This window comes from Myxocyprinus asiaticus, chromosome 9 (assembly GCF_019703515.2).
Source record: "Myxocyprinus asiaticus isolate MX2 ecotype Aquarium Trade chromosome 9, UBuf_Myxa_2, whole genome shotgun sequence".
Classification (NCBI taxonomy): domain Eukaryota; kingdom Metazoa; phylum Chordata; class Actinopteri; order Cypriniformes; family Catostomidae; genus Myxocyprinus; species Myxocyprinus asiaticus.
This window is the reverse complement of record NC_059352.1, coordinates 27041437-27061396: the sequence shown is the minus strand read 5'-3', so window position 1 is coordinate 27061396 and position 19960 is coordinate 27041437. Positions and strand designations below refer to the sequence as shown.

Here is a 19960-nt window from a genome sequence, read left to right as displayed (position 1 = left end):
GCATTTGCTGATGATGGGGGTCAGAGCAACAGGACGCCAGAATGCCGTCTGGACCCGTGGCTTTACGGATATTCACCCGTCGGAAGGATCGGGTTACATCCGCTACAGAGATGGAGAGTGAACTAACCTCTGTAGCTTCGGCCGCGAGAGCTCTCTCCGCGAGGGCGGTGTTATTTCCCTCAAAATGAGCATTAAAAGTGTTTAGCTCATCCGGGAGAGAGGCAGTGGTGTTCACGGCGGAGTTTTTAATCCCTTTAAAGTCGGTGATGATATTAATTCCCTGCCACATGCTTCTAGAGTTGGTGGTGTTAAACTTTCCTTCAATCTTGTCCCTGTACTGGCGTTTGGCTGCTCTGATAGTTTTGCGGAGGGCATAACTGGCTTGTTTATGCTCTTCCGCATTCCCGGCATCAAGTGTCTCGCGAACATCGCTATTTATCCATGGCTTCTGGTTGGGGTAGATCTGTATAGTCTTGGTCGGAACAACATCCTCTACGCACTTTCTGATGAAACACGTTATGCTATCAGCGTAAACCTCGATGTCGTCATCAGAGGCGGACCGGAACATCTCCCAGTCCGCGTGATCAAAACAGTCTTGTAGCGTAGAATCTGATTAGTCCGACCAGCAAATGTGTAGCTTATGTGTAATTTATGTGTAGATTATGTGTCATGTATAGCTCAGTATGTGTTTGGCAGCTAGTTGTTTCTCTTGAAATTTCAGTGTGAAAGTAATGAATCCTATTCTATATTTGTTGCAAAATCTCTTTGATATATAAAAATAAAACCTCAAAATATATCACAACATATTAAATTCTATTATTTTCTAATTGTCTTGAAAATATTTTTATATATATATATATATATATATATATATATATATATATATATATATATATATATATATATATAAACACATTGGCAGGTTCTTTTCAGCTTGGCTATCACTGGTCTTGAGATCAGAGAATAAATCTGCTAAACAGTCCTTGCATTTGTTTACATATTTTTAATGAAAAATTTACATCGTGATTTTTATTGCATTTTATAGCATTTTTTTCTTACTGCAGCTATATTGTCCCTTTCACCATTTTACTCGATGACTTTCTTGGCTCAAAGCGTTTTGAGCAGAACCTAGAACATTTCTTGAAATATTTTCAGTCTGTTCATGCACAAGAAATTATTTTCACCAGATCATATTCGTAGTTATACATCCAAAGCAGCAGGAGTCGCCGTGTTTTTCTCCTGACAGTGTTGTTTTGCCCCGCTGTGTATTTACCGCGCATGCGCACGTCGATCTTTCTTTTCCCAGTGCAGCGGAGTAAAAACTCCCCAGTTTGGCTCCAGGCTCCGACTCTGGAGACTAAAAAGTCTACAAAATGGTCAGTACAGCGCCGCAATACTTATTTTATTATGTTCCCTAAAGGTTAATTATCTGTTTAGCGCCCTTACCTTATCATGTTATGGCATATAATAAAAAGATGGCTTAAGATTTTGTCGGAGAGTCCGAGTCCGGTATGAGTTTAAACGTGGCCTTACCGCTGATTTCTAGCCATTCCCACATGAGTGTCAGATAGAGATGCATAATATTGTGAACGTCTGCAACGTTATCGATGGTTTTCGGAAAATGATACGTTCCCAAGAATGCACAAGACATTGTTAAACACTTGATTCGGCACTCACATGACGAGCTAGACATGTTTAATGCTAACCTGCTATGCTTGCAGACCTCAGCATCAGATTGGAGGCCTTTCAACGCTTACAGTCAGTGTTGCAGCAGAAATGTTAATGTTTTCCTTTTGTATAGAGGTGGAAGCTGGAATAAGTTTTTAAACTTCTGTGTTGTCTTTTAGGGATTTGTTAAAGTAGTGAAGAACAAGGCCTACTTCAAGAGGTACCAGGTGAAGTTCAGGAGAAGGAGAGGTAAGTGCAAAACTGTAAAAGTAAATAATTGGTTAAAGCCATTCAAACAGGCCTGACTTTAATTGTCTTTTTTGCATTTTGCTTTCCAGAGGGAAAAACTGATTACTTTGCCCGTAAGCGACTGGTCATCCAAGACAAGAACAAGTACAACACACCCAAGTACAGGATGATTGTCCGCTTCTCCAACAGGGACATCATCTGCCAGGTGGGTGTTAACCTGCTGACCAAAATGCTCATTAAGTGAAATGCCAAAGATCAGTACATATATGTTGCAAAAAACATGTCCCTTATCTAACAAATTGCTACATTTGTGTTTACACACTGATGCTTGTTGAGAGCAGTACATATGTATTTAACAATGCACTATTATTGTATGGCTGTTATGCATGTGCTCATTTTTGTGCATAGTTATGCATCATAACAAAAGTTTGTTAGTGTGTCAGTTCCGAGTCCATGACCTGTTTTCTTCAGTTAATTAGACCAATAGGTTAAAGTCTTAGTTTGCATGTGTACAGTCAAATTTTATTGGGATGTTTTTGTTTTTAAGATCGCCTATGCCAAGATCGAGGGTGACATGATTGTGTGCGCCGCCTATTCCCATGAGCTGCCCAAGTATGGCATCAGTGTGGGTTTGACAAACTATGCAGCAGCCTACTGCACTGGGCTGCTGCTCGCCCGCAGGGTGAGTCTCACTCCCACCACTTATCATTTGACTTGTTTCCTCTTGAAACACATTTATAAAACTTTACCTTGCAGGTCAAGAATTGTCAGTGTTTGTATCTCAAAGAAATAACCTCCTTTCTCTAGTCATTTATCACATTTTCTGTGGTCCACTACACATACTCCAAGCATGATTGTGTGACCAATCAGGGGACTCTTTCTGTTGACAGTGGAATGAGGGTAAAAATATTGGGGCGTAACGTATTGATTGCCAGTTTGTAGTTTTATAGACCTTATTGAACGTGCAAACTGCTGTGAGAGCTACTTCCGTTAAGCAATTTTTGATTTATTGTAGCAAGTTTAGATATTTAAAAATACGTTTCTGTAATTTTGTTTTTTCCCTTTTTGTGCTTTTACCCTCTGTTTGATCTCAGTGTTCCAATTTTTATTTTTTATTTTTTTTGTGGAACACTTACTGCGGGAGGAATTCAGCTGTGCATTTAGAAAGTTGTCCTGCAAGGCATGACACCTGTAACTGGGGTTTGGCTTGTTGGAGGAGTAATTGTATCTAAACACCGTACAAAAGTGCATTTAGCCTTTGTCTTTTTTTTTGTTTTTTTGGGGACTACATTTACTATGTATTTGAGCTGGGTATCTGTATCTACTTCAACATATTATACACATTGTGATACATGTCATAATTCAGTATAGTTAAAAATGCAGCAAATGTCTGCAAGAAACTGGAATTGTGTGGTTTACTTTTGTCTGGTACAGCAAACTCATTGAAGTGCTTTTGACCGCACTGCACTTCAGATGACCTGTGTAATTAAACTGTAGAAAATGTCAAATGCGCATAAATAAACAGGGATGCAAGTTCCTCGGCTTTCGGCAAAATTCGCCATTTTGAAACCAAAATTGGTCACTTTTGCGATACGTTCAGTTGTTTGATTACAGCTACGGCCAGTTGCATGCTTTGCTACAGTGATTCTGCGTCTGACAGAAATGCAGCGTGAAGGGCTCTGAAGAAGCAGCACTCGTTAAACTTCTCATTCATAAACAAACTGAATGACCTGATGCATGTATCGACAGACTGAATGAGAGGGGCAAGTTGTTTGTTCACTTCGGCATCGGCATGCAAGTCTACCTTGTTCATCAAGGAGAAAAATGACGGAAGAGCTATTGTGTAAAAGTGACTGTTTATAAACGTTAAGGGGGTTTCACATGACGCCACTTACACAAGTGTTTCACACTCGCTTTTGAATGTCTCTTAATTTCTTTTAATTAAATATTACCTTACGGTTCAGAGTATGCAGAGACCCTAGTTATTGAACTACAGTAATTACATTCACACAAAAAAATAAAATAACATAAAGGAGGCCTCTTTACTCTCTGTAATCAAAGCAATTGGCACTTTTTTCTCTATTCCAAATACATGATTTCTGTGCACATCTCCTGCTTTCTCGCATGGCATACTTGTAAAATTGCCCCTCCATGATCTTTTCTGCATCGCATTTGGAGGGCAAAGTGGTGCTTGATGCTGGTGTTGAGCGGAGCGTTGTCACCTTGACACATCTCATTTATAATGCCCTGGAAAGACATTATTGAAACATTATTATTAGACTATTGTTCTTTTCTGATAGAAGGCATGCACAGCAGTTTAAATACTGAAGGAAAAATGATAGGTCTACTTTGTTCTTATAATAATTTTATTTTTTTCAACAAAAAAAAATTTGATTCATAGACATAACAGAAAAACACAACATATATACATTGAATCACATTTAACCCCACTGTTACCCCTTTGTTCTTATAATTCTTAAACATTATACTGAAATCAGTAGATTTATAGACATGCAAATTTTAAAAGAAGGTTAGGATGGTTCACTCATTATTAGACTATTGTTGTCTTTTTGTATAAAGTCATGCTCAGCCATTTAAAAACTGAAGGAAAATTATAGATCTCCTTTGTTCTTATAATGCTAAACAGTATAAAGTCTCTTGGTAGATTTCGATTGTGAACAACTCAATGTTTCAGTGACTCACTCATATTACACAAGACACTCATTTGTCGCACCTAGTGGCATCTCCAGAAGGGGTCACTGAACAAATCATTTAATAAAACTGAACAAATTTGTTAGGGCTGCCCACTGATAGTCGACCAAATCTTAGTCGATGAGAAGGATCTTGATCGACCAAGTTTTGATTGCGACCAACCAGAAAAAACCCCACAGGAAACTGACGAACACCGGTATTAGCGCTGGTTGGATGCTAGGTGGTACTATGTGGTAATTTTGTTAAGCCGGGTTAGTGTTAAGCCTACACAATAAAGCAAGACACCTTGATTTCAAACTTTGAACTTTATTTTTTATTTAGCTCAAAATTCAAATGAAACTGGAAAAAAAATAAGTGCAATTAAAATGTGTGTTGTTCAACTTTTTGAAAGATGGTTTTACAACAGTTGTCAACATCTCTCTGGCAAAGAACCTACTTCATTTGTGCATTCTCTACCAGACGGGTATTTCGTTATCTAGGAAAATACATCATGTGTGTGAATACAGTTTTGTTCCCTCCTTCACGAGATATATATATATATATATATATATATATATATATATATATATATATATATATATATATACACTATATTGCCAAAAGTATTCGCTCATCTGCCTTTAGACGCATATGAACTCAGGTGACATCCCATTCTTAATCCATAGGGTTTAATATGACGTCGGCCCACCCTTTGCAGCTATAACAGCTTCAACTCTTCTGGAAGGCTTTCCACAAGGTTTAGGAGTGTGTTTATGGGAATTTTTGACCATTCTTCCAGAAACGCATTTGTGAGGTCAGACACTGATGTTGGACGAGAAGGCCTGGCTCGCAGTCTTCGCTCTAATTCATCCCAAAGGTGCTCTATCGGGTTGAGGTCAGGACTCTGTGCAGGCCAGTCAAGTTCTTCTACACCAAACTTGCTCATCCATGTCTTTATGGACCTTGCTTTGTGCACTGGTGCACAGTCATGTTGGAACAAGAAGGGGCCATCCCTAAACTGTTCCCACAAAGTTGGGAGCATGGAATTGTCCAAAATCTCTTGGTATGCTGAAGCATTCAGAGTTCCTTTCACTGGAACTAAGGGGCCAAGCCCAGCTCCTGAAAAACAACCCCACACCATAATCCCCCCTCCACCAAACTTCACAGTTGGCACAATGCAGTCAGACAAGTACCGTTCTCCTGGCAACCGCCAAACCCAGACTCATCCATCAGATTGCCAGATGGAGAAGCGTGATTCGTCACTCCAGAGAATGCGTCTCCACTGCTCTAGAGTCCAGTGGCGGCGTGCTTTACACCACTGCATCCGACGCTTTGCATTGCACTTGGTGATGTATGGCTTGATGCAGCTGCTCGGCCATGGAAACCCATTCCATGAAGCTCTCTACGCACTGTTCTTGAGCTAATCTGAAGGCCACATGAACTTTGGAGGTCTGTTGTGATTGACTCTGCAGAAAGTTGGCGACCTCTGCGCACTATGCACCTCAGCATCCGCTGACCCCACTCTGTCATTTTACGTGGCCTACCACTTCGTGGCTGAGTTGCTGTCATTCCCAATCGCTTCCACATTGTTATAATACCACTGACAGTTGACTGTGGAATATTTAGTAGCGAGGAAATTTCACGACTGGACTTGTTGCACAGGTGGCATCCTATCACAGTACCATGCTGGAATTCACTGAGCTCCTGAGAGCGGCCCATTTTTTCACAAATGTTTGTAGAAGCAGTCTGCATGCCTAGGTGCTTCATTTTATACACCTGTGGCCATGGAAGTGATTGGAACACCTGAATTCAATTATTTGGATGGGTGAGCGAATACTTTTGGCAATATAGTGTGTGTGTGTGTGTGTGTGTGTGTGTATGTATGTATATATATATATATATATATATATATATATATATATATATATATACACACACACACACACACAGTTGTGCTCAAAAGTTTGCATACCCTGGCAGAAATTGTGAAATTTTGGCATTGATTTTGAAAATATGACTGATCATGCAAAAAAACTGTCTTTTAAGGATAGTGATCATATGTAGCCATTTATTATCACATAATTGTTTGGCTCCTTTTTAAATCATAATGATAACAGAAATCACCCAAATGGCCCTGATCAAAAGTTTACATACCCTTGAATGTTTGGCCTTGTTACAGACACACAAGGTGACACACACAGGTTTAAATGGCAATTAAAGGTTAATTTCCCACACTTGTGGCTTTTAAAACTGCAATTAGTGTCTGTGTATAAATAGTCAATGAGTTTGTTAGCTCTCACGTGGATGCACTGAGCAGGGTAGATACTGAGCCATGGGGAGCATAAAATAACTGTCAAAAGATCTGCGTAACAAGGTAATGGAACTTTATAAAGATGGAAAAGGATATAAAAAGATATCCAAAGTCTTGAAAATGCCAGTCAGTACTGTTCAATCTCTTGTTAAGAAGTGGAAAATTTGGGGGTCTCTTGATACCAAGCCAAGGTCAGGTAGACCAAGAAAGATTTCAGCCACAACTGCCAGAAGAATTGTTCGGGATACAAAGAAAAACCCACAGGTAACCTCAGGAGAAATACAGGCTACTCTGGAAAAAGACAGTGTGGTTGTTTCAAGGAGTACAATATGACGATACTTGAACAAAAATGAGCTGCATGGTCGAGTTGAAAGAAAGAAGCCTTTACTGCCCCAATGCCTCAAAAAAGCCCAGTTATAATATGCCCGAAAACACCTCGACACGCCTTACAGCCTCTGGCACACTGTAATTTGGAGTGATGAGACCAAAATAGAGCTTTATGGTCACAATCATAAGCGCTATGTTTGGAGAGGGGTTAACAAGGCCTATAGTGAAAAGAATATCATCCCCACTGTGAAGCATGGTGGTGGCTCACTGATGTTTTGGGGGTTTGTGTGCTCTAAAAGCACGGGGAATCTTGTGAAAATTGATGGCAAGATGAATGCAGCATGTTATCAGAAAATACTGGCAGACAATTTGCATTCTTCTGCACGAAAGCTGCACATGGGACGCTCTTGGACTTTCCAGCATGACAATGACCCTAAGCACAAGGCCAAGTTGACCCTCCAGTGGTTACAGCTGTAAAAGGTGAAGGTTCTGGAGTGGCCATCACAGTCTCCTGACCTTAATATCATCGAGCCACTCTGGGGAGATCGCAAACATGCGGTTCATGCAAGACGACCAAAGACTTTGCATGACCTGGAGGCATTTTGCCAAGACGAATGGGCAGCTATTCAACCTGCAAGAATTTGGGGCCTCATAGACAACTATTACAAAAGACTGCACACTCTCACTGATGCTAAAGGGGGCAATACACAGTATTAAGAACTAAGGGTATGCAGACTTTTGAACAGGGATCATTTCATTTTTTTCTTTGTTGCCATGTTTTGTTTTTAAGATTGTGCCATTCTTTTATAACCTACAATTGAATATGAATCCCATAAGAAATAAAAGAAATGTGTTTTGCCTGCTCACTCATGTTTTCTTTCAAAATGGTACATATATTACCAATTCTCCAAGGGTATGCAAACTTTTAAGCACAACTGTGTGTAATATATATATATATATATATATTGCAATATCCAATTACATCGGCAACACCTGGGTTGAGGGATCGGTGAATATTCTTACTTTAGTGATTTTGCATTGAAAATTAATTTATTTAAAAAACGAAGAACTTAAATCAAATACATTTCTAAATTAAAATTGCACTCCAAACAAAACGAAAAAGCAATTAAAATAATGAAGTGGTAAAAGAATAATAAATATATACACCTTTCCATTTACTGTCAGGCAAGAATCCGTCTAAACGTGCAGGTGGAAAGTTACTTAAATGAAGACATAAAAACAATTATAAATGTAAAAATAATCATTATAATGATGATAATAATCACTGAAATATAAATCATTGTTTGAGGTGTTTTTGTATTATTTTATGTTTTAATCACAGATATACAGGTTGCAGAGTTGGTCACAATAAACTGCTCTGTGGAAATAAAGCGAACTGAACTCAAAACACCTCCTGAGATGAGATGTCTGAGGTCATGTGCATGTTCCACGAGATGCACGCCTCCGTATCAGCGCGTCATATATGCGCATAGACGGCTGTCATCTGTTCTCAATAATATAATAATATTTCTTCAAGCGCGTGTCTTTGTCTACGGGCAAATTATTTGTAATATTAATTTGATAATAATAATAATAATAATAGCCTAATAATAATTATTTAATACATGGGAAAACGAGCCAAATATCGTCTTGACATGGTCAAAGGCATCAGCTATTGGCGATCACTCTGACCATCGGCCATTCCCGAGATCATCGTCTGTCGGCAGAACCCTAATGTGCATTTCTCTCTATTAATTAACAAAATGTCTCCTTGCTGGTTTTCCGACACATTCAGAATCATTATCGCTTTTGCCGGTGTCGCTGCGGCTCGCTTTGTGCGCGCTTGTAAAATTTATATTTGAAAGGCTCATTATTATGGTTTAGTATTTCTCTGTAATGTTGAACAGTGTTAGCAATGTTACTTATTCTTTCTCAGCCCTGGAACTCTAACCCTTTTCTGATGCCCCGCAAAAAATATATTTAAGTAATTAAATTAATATCATAAACGTGTGACTAGTCAACTAATGGCTTAAATTAACACCTACTAGTCGACTAGGAAAATCTTTGGCCGGGGGGAGCCTTAAAATTTGTGAAACAGAAGCAAGCCACAACAATATACCCTTTATTTTTGCAGCTAATTCTGCACAGTTGTGCAGTTAATTTGCTATACTTGAATCATTAAAATAGTGGGAATTGGTGCTTTTAGCTTATTCTTTTTTTATTTGATTTTTTATAGATTTTCTCCCCTTTTTCTCCCCAATTTGGAATTCCCAATGTGCTCTAAGTCCTTATGGTGGCATAGTAACTCGCCTCAATCTGGGTGACGGAGGACGAATCTCAGTAGCTTCCGCGTCTGAGACTGTCAATCCGCGCTGCTTGAGCGCGTTACCACACAGGGTTTTTCCTGGCTCAAAATGAGGCAGAGGTGGTACCATCCTGATCATGTGCACACATACACTTGTACCATGCCTTCCATTGGCTGAAGCAAACACAAGCAACATATTTTAGGTGTTGTAATAATTGGATGATTGAAGAAAATGACAATTATCAACTTATAGCATATTTAATTAAAAAAGCTAACCTGTTCAACATTAAAATAAATGCAACATAATGGCTAATGTGTTTATTTATAGTTAAACAGCAAACTTGATTAACCTCTTAAACTGATAATAAGATCATCTCTGATCTCAGGTATGTGGGTGGGAATGGTGGGAATGGACGATGTGTAAAGACCAATCGGCCACTGTTTTACAGCTTGGATAGGACAGATCGCTTAGATTGACAGGTCTTGATTTACTATGCGCACAACTGAAACAGTGCTGGATCTTTCCCTTTTTTCTCCCAATTTGGAATGCCCAATTCCCAATGTGCTTTTTTAAGTCCTCGTGGTCGCGTAGTGATTCGCCTCAGTCCAGGTGGCGGAGGACGAATCCCAGTTGCCTCCGTGTCTGAGACCGTCAACCCGCACATCTTATCACGTGGCTTGTTGAGCGTGTTGCCACAGAGACATTGCACATGTGGAAGCTTCACGCCATCCACCACGGCAACCATGCTCAACTCGCCACGTGCCCCACCAAGAGCGAACCACATTATAGCGACCACGAGGAGGTTACCCCATGTGACTCTACCCTCCCTAGCAACCGGGCCAATTTGGTTGCTTAGGAGACCTGGCTGGAGTCACTCAGCACGCCCTGGGATTCGAACTAGTGAACTCCAGGGGTGTAGCCAGCATATGTTACCACTGAGTTACCCAGGCCCCTGGATCTTATTACTTGTTACTTATTCTATGTAATTGTTTCTGGTTTATTGTGGCATTTAAAAATGTCAGATCACTTGTTTGGAGAGTTTTTTTTGACTTTTTATAAAGGCTACCTTGGTTCCAAATGCCATAACTTGCTTTGAGATAATACAAAATTTTGCCCAGATACAGTTGACATGATTGTAGTCATCATGTCAAGGATGAGTAATTAACTAAATGAATGAATAAACTGCATCACTTTCTCAGCAGTGTTGTAACATAAATAATTTAAGTCACTTAAATAAGGCCATGAAACACAATAGATTTTGTAGACTCCAGTTTTCGCTCACAAAATTAACTTATGTGAGACACTTTGTGTTAGGCTGTATCGGATCACTCTCTTCTTCTGAGGTAAATTCACAGCATGTCTTCCAAAAACGATAATGAGCTCAAACAGGAAAGACTGTACATTTTCGTTGGGTTCATACGGATTACACAGAGAATATTTGTATTCGATTTAAATTGGTTCATTTAAAAGTAGACAATTCAAGCTTTCTATAGACATATTTCTCATGTCTGCGAGGCAAGTATACACTGAGTTTCGGTTCATTTTCGTGACGGACTCCAGACAGTTCACAGAGACCGAGACGGCAGAAAGCGCATCCTGTATGATTTCTTTATTTTACAAAACCACAATGTTTTGCTGTTATTGTGAGTGTACACAAATAAAAGTAAACCCTTTGTAGTTTCGAATGATGTCTTACTCTTATCTGTATGACCAAAAATGGAGTATTTCTTTCTGCTTTTATCGGGGAAAAAGTCAGGTGATCGCGCGGCACCTCCGGTGACCACAGAGGATTGACTTAAGTTATCAATAGAAAAAAACAACTTGAACAGGAGCAATTCAAATATTGAATTTTGGGGGCTTTTCCGACCCTGCACAATGCTATTTTGAGCCAATGCCTGATCAGCTTGCTTGTTGTTAAGCTTAATGGAGGGCTATTGCCTAAGTTCTGCTGGCGCTATGGAGATTTTTTTTTATAGTGGTTTAATTTCACAGCAGTGTCAATCAATGTCGGAGTTTAGGACAAACATTATCCTTACCTGGCTGTCACAAATGAAGGCTGGTCAGGTAGACTTCGATGTTGCTCCTCAGGGTGCTCGTTCTGTGTGCGTTAACTGTGGAGGCTGTGACAAAGAATGTCAAAGAGGGGGAGGGGCAGGGGCTCATGTGGTCTCGCAGAATTACAACTTAAATGCAGATGTCGGGCACATGTTTAATTGAGAATTGATGCCAAGGGCCAAATTTAAATAAAAACTAAAATATGCATTAAAAAATAAGAAATGACTTGCAGAAACGGCACTGATCTATTGAAAGAGGGCAGGTGCTTGAGCACCACTTGGGGTCTATCTGTGCACGTGACTGCCTGCCTGAGTTTCGTCGACAGTCGGAGGCGACACGAAATTTAACGGAGGCGGCTGTCTCATAATTCTGTATGCAGGAAAAACCCTGGACATAGCATGTGTGGAGGCTCACGCTATTTTCCGCGGCATCCACGCACAACTCTCCACGCGCCCCACCGAGAGTGAACCACGTTATAGCGACCACAAGGAGGTTACCCCATGTGACTCTACCCTCCCTAGCAACCGGGCCAATTTGGTTGCTTAGGAGACCTGACTGGAGTCACTCAGCATGCCTTGGATTCGAACTTGCGACTCCAGGGGTGGTAGTCAGCGTCAATACTCTCTGAGCTACCCAGGCCCCTTTTAGCTTATTCTTGAAAAAAAATTATCCCCGGAAAACATGTCCGTGGATCAGTGATTGTCTCACCTTTTTCCCCCTTCATGAGTTTGCATCCCTGAAAAAAAGGATCAAAATTATCAGTGCAGTTTTGCGAGAAAAAGTATTGCTATGTCAGTATCATTGTATCAAAAGCCCTATTATGTCAGTGCCTCACTCTGTGTTGATTACACAGTTATAAACATGTTTCGAATTAATGTGTTTGGATGACAATGTTTTGGACATGTTACACCTCTATTTAGTACAATCCCCTTGTGATCCAATCCCCTGAAATGGATGTTAATACTTATAGTACACAGGGCTTTTGGCAATTCTGGAATTCCATGTGATAGCAGTTGTTGTAATTGGACCCCTATTTGCAATCTTCCAGCTGCTGAACAAATTTGGCCTTGACAAGGTATACGAAGGTCAGGTGGAGGTCACCGGGGATGAGTTTAATGTGGAGAGCATTGATGGACAGCCAGGAGCTTTCACCTGCTACCTGGATGCAGGCCTGGCCAGAACCACCACTGGCAACAAGGTGTTCGGAGCCCTAAAGGGAGCTGTGGATGGAGGTCTCTCCATTCCTCACAGGTAAATCTTTCCTCTTACTGATCATCTCTGAATGTGCCTGAAATATTAGATTGATGTTCTGGGGTATGTTGCATGTATTTGCTTGATAATGACACCTAGAGACTGAGTAACTTGTAGTTGGTCTTTCAGTTTCTCAATCGATTATTTTATTAATCGACTAATCAGACAAAGCCACATTTAATTTCCAGGCCTGTTCGTTTCCTGATATCAATCATTAAAACAGAACAACTTTTACACACTTTGCTCTTTACATTATTATAACTCTCCTAAAATTGACCTCATACATTCCCTTCTAAAGGGACTTTGTTCCCTTCTCACTCAAAGCGCTTGTTAAAGAGTGGCGTGCTGTCATAGCAATCATGTTCCGTTTCCGTTTGTCCTACGAAGGCAGTCTCATTTAAACAAGGCTTGTTTAAAGGAGGGCACTCGGTATACTGTAGCCTTCAAAGGACGTGTCCTACCTAGCATGCAGCCTTCCAAACAAGACACAGTTATAGAGAGCATGCATGTTTGATTGACACTGCCAGTGAGCATGTTGAGGGGAGTGAAGCTGAAAGTGCTCATGATCGCTCAAACAGCCTCTGTCACTCAACATGTCTGATTGTCACAACTCTGGTTACATAATGTACACTCAGATTTGAATATGCATGTTTATTTGTTTTTTCATTCTGTTTTATATCTGTTTGCAGTCTCTTTATCCTTTCCGTACTCACAGTGCAGTGAGTCAGAATTACTACCGTAATGACTCACCTGTAATTCTTACACATTTTTTAAAACAAACCTGCATATTCATCTGAATAACAGCATGTGTGAAAGTTTAAATTCATGAATAGTTAGAATTACCAACAATTCACCATCCAGAGGCCACACTAGCTGCATTTACATAGACTCTGGTAATCTGTTTGTGATTGGTCTAGAAGCTCAATCCAAATAAAGTCTCATGTAACCATGTCGGCCGGATTAAATTGGCCACATCCGATTTAAATTTCATTTGGATTGTAAGGGGTGGTGTAAACCTTTTCTAATCTGTTTTTAGAGAATTTTTGCAATGTAAACCCATGATCGGATTGCTTTGTGAAACTGGGATGATCTGTGCATGTTCAGTACTGACGCAGTAATGGCATCTTGACGTTTCACGCACAACGACACTTCATCTCAGTGGGCATATTTGTGACCATCAGCGTAATGAAGCAACAGCTGTGAATGGAGAAACATCTGGGAAATGATGTCAGTAAAAGCATCCAAAAGTTGCTTTTGATCTATGTCAAGTGCCAGGAAAAGTGTGTACATGTCTGAAGTCAGCAGAAATGTTGCCACATTTGTCTTTCACGGACATTTAAATATATTTTATTCATGATTTATCTCCGTATATGAAAGATCTGCTTTTAGCTCAAAGAGAACACCGAAATCAACCGAGGCAAACAAACCTATGCAAATTATTAATTACTATCATGTTTTATGTTGTCATGCATGTTCTCTTTTGTAGCATAGTTAATGTAGATTTCCAGCATTTTCCATATCAACGTGCTGTGTAAAAATGACTATTTTTACATTGTAATCTGGTGGCGTGAATAAATTCTGTGCTTCAAAATCTTATGCGTTTAATGACTAACAATAGTATACTGTATAGCCTACAATTAATATATACTGTATAGTGACGTTATAGTGCTTTTTATACAATGTTAAAATCGTCATGCATCTTACATGGCCGTGGTATTATAAATTGAAGTGTTTAATCGCTGCTCTCGCCCTTCATCACTGGTTGACTTAGATTTTGGCTGTGGTATGTAAACAGAAGTATCACTTAAGATTTATAAACAGAAACAAAAGTTTTGCTGACTTTTGTTGCATCCCACAGTGCAGCATACAGAAGGTACGTGGAGTGTTGGTCATATACTGTACGGTATATGGCAGCGAGGTCATATAATAGCACATGAAATGGGTAAATAGGACTGACCTCATGGCTCAATTCAAAGGCTGTATTTTTCAAAGCTGGATGTTTTTATTGTTGCTGGAAAATGAGTAGATGGTATATTTGAAAAATGTTTAATGTAATATTTTTTATTTATAATGTATTGATTAAAACTACAAGCTGTTGCGCATAACATCATATCCTCATTTCTAGATAAGTCTGAAATATTTTTGTGTGCTCAAAGTCAAGTGTGAACACCCCTTCAAACGGCGAGGGAATGCTGTATAATCATGCCGTGTGCACACGCCACAATAGCAGTTCCGATCTGATGCTTGATGCATATAAACGCTCACATAAATCCGATTACTTTATGTAGCGTTCATGTAAACAGTGTTCGGAATCACCAATCGGAATGATTTCATTCCGATTAAAACAAAGTGTCCATGTAAATGGAGCTACTGTCATGCATCAAGGGCTGAGAACACACTCATTCATTAGAGTAGCAGTGTATGTGTGATTCCCTGCGTGCTGCAAAAAAGATCGGCCCTGATTCAAGGCACAATCAGCAGATCGCAGTTCACAGACTTAATTAGTATTATAGAATTTATGAATAAACACATTTAGAAACTTTACCATGGTTGTAATAAAAATCCAATACATTCCTCCTGAGATATTAATTAATATGAAACTATTAAAAAAAACAAAAACGTTTCTGGAATAGTTTACAGTGATAGATTTTTATAGCCCAAGTGTGGTAATTTATTTTGGTGCACGCAACAGTGTTGTCACTTTTCCTCATCAGTATTGTATAGATGTTTAAATGTCTGACTGCCTCCATAGTGCTTTAAATTAGAAAATTCTCAGACAAATTCATAGGTTGCATAAGTTTTATGGTGCTCCAGAGACAGAACAGTGCAGAGCTGATCACTTGTGCATATGTTTCTGCGGAGAATCGTGCGACATGCACGTGAAACCAGGCTTTAATCGCCACCCATGCATGGATGCGTGTTTCAGATGAGAAACCTATTTAGTGCTTAAAGTGCCGAATGCAAAAAGAATATCATTAATTTGCCGTCAAGACATTTTGCATGGGCGGGCACCGCAAAATTTAAATGCAGGAAAAAAACATCCTTATTAAACTTAACAGTTCAATCAAAATGATTGTTCACCCTTTCTCTGTTGCAATCGGTTTGATTTGCTAGCTAATTGAAGTTTAATGGTGGCTCGCTTGTGGTGAAGACCAACAGTTTTGCGAAATGGAAACACGTACCTGATATTGAATTCATAACATTTATACATTATAAAACATGGAAAATAGCTTTAAAATGTATTTTATGCTCTGAAGAGAAACGACTCAAGTGGATCAAACGGCATGGGCACTGTCAACACACCTGATGCTGCATTGCAACCGGTCCACATTACACTGTGCTTATGATCTTTGAAGTGCTCACAAGGTGCTCCCATGCGCTGGACAACTAGTCATGTTTTTCAACTTGACTCCACCATTTTTCAAACGAGTTTCATCATATAAACGCATTTTTCACTACTGTAAAGTAACATCACTGACGGAGCTTCTGTGCTCGCCGCACATATCCAAATAATCTCTAATGAAATTCGTCGTTGTTGATTATATTCATTATCGATTTTGATTAGTTGGTGCAGCACTGCGTTTCAACACTGGGCTGAGAGCAACTTTAGCTTTTAAAGCAAATGAAATAGTGCATGAACTCTGTTCATCAATAGTGAGTCTTTTAGAACAAATGTGAAGTTGTAAATCTGGTTAATGTTTTGACAAATGTTGCAATGCCTGATTCTCTCTCTGGTCTTGTCAGTGACTATGACCCCGTTCACACCTTGTATTGAAGGGCATTTCGGTTGATCCAATCACAAGTGGTCAGTGCCAAACACAGGTGTAAATGTGGTCATAAATATTTTGTGATCGGTTCACAAAAACCACATATGGAGGTAGTCAAAGAGGCAAGTGACCACATCGCATTTGAGGTGTAAATTCTAATCCATCCATTTTTTTTCTCCAAAACCAGCCATGTTTAAAATGCTTTTAATTTTACATTTAGAATGTCCAGCATAAAGTTTCTGATCTTCAACTTTTAGCACCAAGCGTTTCCCTGGATATGACTCTGAGAGCAAAGAGTTCAACGCAGAGGTCCACCGCAAACACATCCTGGGCATTAACGTCTCGGAATACATGAGCTACTTGATGGAGGAGGACGAGGATGCCTACAAGAAACAATTCTCTCGCTTCATCAAGAACGGCGTTACCCCTGATTCAGTATGTTCTCTTGAGATAATGATACTTTTTTTATAGGTGTACAGATTTATCATCTTGATGCATGATCAATAACTCCATTAGTGTTTCCATCTCCCCAATTACTTGGGGAAAGTTCAGTCTTTTAGTAATATTGGCTATTTCAATAAAAATGGTTGTTATAAACATTAGTATAATGGTCCATAATGTTTATTAATTTTGTGAAGTATTTCATGTATTAATGTGTGTCTCCCTCAGATGGAGGAAATGTACAAAAAGGCCCATGCAGCCATCCGGGAGAACCCAGTGCACGAAAAGAAGGCCAAGCGGGAAGTCAAGAAGAAGAGGTACAGTTGTTTTTGTTCATCATGTGTCTACTTCCTCTGTGTCTTGAGCTCTCTGATTATATTTATCATAGGGATGCGCCGATACTGGTATCAGAATCGAGTCCGATACCGCGCTTATGTTCTTGTACTCGTAAAAATGCTCCGATACCAAATACCGGTACCATCTGACGAATGAATGTCATTACGTAAACATTCAGCGGGCAGATTAAAATCACGTCATGTCCTAGTGAGATTATTTAACAGCAAAAGCTGCGATTTAACAAGATAGATCATTTGCATGTGCAGTGTTTTAAATGTGAGTGCTTGTGAATGTGTGCAGCCGGTGTTGTGCTGACATAGAGACACAAATTGCTCATATCTTTAGAGATCCTTGGCTCAAACATGGATAACACTATTATGAGCATTGCATGTTCTGTTTATACAGATGACAGCAGGCAGAGTGCTCTTTCACTTTTTAGCATGAGTCATATACGGACTTTATATTTTATTTATTTATATAGTAGCCTTTTGCGGTTTAATAATTACTGTGATTCACGTAGCGACCGGCTTTTCCGGATTGGGAATCTGCCGTCAATACGTCAGAGCTCCTTGGTCTAACAACACAAACACTTTAAAGCTCAATTTAAATGAAAAAAGTATGACAGAAATGGATCACTACTGTATAGTTATATAATATTTACTGTTATACTACTACTACTAATGATGATAATAATAAATAGTAACTGTAATATTTAAGCAATATCTCACATTTGTGATTCTCTGTTATGCAGCACTTTATTTGACAAAAATAACTCCAATGTGGTATTTTGGATTATGCTGTGAGGTTCTGTATAAAATCACTTCATTTGATAAAAATAATACAATTTCATGTTGAAAATGTATTGTTATACTTTCATTTGCTTAAAGGTTTAATTTATTTAAACAATTTTGATGATAATATTGAAATAAACTGCTGATATTGAGTTCAGTAAAAAAAGGTTTCGGCGAGTACTAAAAAAAGTATTGGTACTCGCACTCGTTCTCAAAAAAATGGTCTCGGAACATTCCTAATTTATTACCACACTACACAATGCTGTTGTGCTCATGTTTAGGCCTTTTAGACTGTTCAGATATCTATATTTGATATTATGCTGCTTGATGATGATACCCTTTCAGACTGAGCATATTGAAGTTGGTCCTTCATTGCACAGTTGATGCAAGCACATTTCAAGACGGGGCTGAGAGCAGCTTTGGTTAATTATTGGGCATTCAGTGTCTGACTAATTGGAGATTGTTTAAACAAATTCACAAATCATCTTATGCTGGTGTTTTTTTGTTTTTTTTTCTGAACTGGCCTAAATTTGACCTCAGTAAAAGGGCAAAGAATGTTCATGATTTACGCATGGAACCCAGTAAATGTTCTGTAGTTTAGTCTGAACAACTTAAAGCTTAAGTATGTAACTTTTTTCAGTGTTAAAGTGCTCTTCAATCCCAGCTTAATATGCAGAAGACAACATTGAGTAAGCCATTCATAGGTTAATTTCCTCAAACTGTAAAAAAAAATTCCTGTTTGTTTTGAGAGACCCGCTTATACCCACCCAACAACAATACTCAACCAATGGTGTGAGCTGGAGGTGGGACTGTCTGACTGTTTGAACAACAACAGACGAGGGGTGTATTTAAAACACCGTTTTGAAAACATTGTTTATTTTTGCAATTCCATTTGGTGGTAAGTGTCCTGAAATGACAAGCTTAAAACCTCTGCAACTAAATGGTTGGTTGGTTACCTCTATGGACACACTGAAATGGAATTTCAGGGCTGATACTGACTGAGAAAGAACAGTTTGTGTCTGATACAGAATTTTACCATTTGTGTTTTAACCTTCACTTGGCGTGGCTAACAAATTCAATAACTTTTTGACATAATAGTGTAGGTCTAGTTTTAAAGCTTAGAAGTTAAACTTTGCAATGCATATAGGCAATGTGACCAACTTTTAACAACTGCTTATAAATTTGCTGGTAAATTAGCCATTTCATAATTTATGACATCGTAATGGGACTGGGTATTGACATTATACAGATTGGGTAGTAATATCATGTTTGGAGTAGTCTCAACTAGTAGAATAAACGGTGTATACACCTACACAGCACGTAAGAATGTCAAAATGGTGCAAGAAAATATACCATAAAATATTGGTTATGTGCATGTCTACAGCTATAATTCCACTTAGCAATATAATTTACATTTCCCAGTTAGCAGTCCGTAATTTCAACCTCTGCCTGCTTCATTTTAGTCAAATTTCCTCCAAACTTAGTGCTTTTTCCTGGAAGAGACTGTTTGCTTTTTGCACTTGCTGAAATTGACTGACTGGCTCTATTGACAGGTGGAACCGTGCCAAGCTCACACTGGCTCAGAGAAAAGACCGTGTTGCCCAAAAGAAAGCCAGCTTTCTTCGGGCTCAAGCTGCAGAGGAGGACTAGAGCTCAATCCCGCTTTCCTCGTGTTTGTGCAGAAATACTTTGTTCTAATAAATATATCAGAAAAGACTCTTGTCTGTGTCTGTTTTAGTCTTTAAGTGTTCATTGTTTGCAAACATC

General features: G+C 39.1%; 1 protein-coding gene across 1 annotated transcript; it reads left to right on the top strand.

Moving 5' to 3' along the window:
• Positions 1 to 1262: 1262 nt before the first annotated feature.
• Positions 1263 to 19909, top strand: LOC127446366 (60S ribosomal protein L5-like). Its single transcript, XM_051707259.1, has 8 exons — positions 1263 to 1376; positions 1848 to 1917; positions 2007 to 2122; positions 2465 to 2599; positions 12656 to 12858; positions 16883 to 17060; positions 17295 to 17383; positions 19747 to 19909. Exons 1-8 carry the CDS (start codon positions 1374 to 1376, stop codon positions 19841 to 19843), a joined length of 891 nt encoding a protein of 296 aa, XP_051563219.1. The 5' UTR covers positions 1263 to 1373; the 3' UTR covers positions 19844 to 19909.
• Positions 19910 to 19960: the final 51 nt, after the last annotated feature.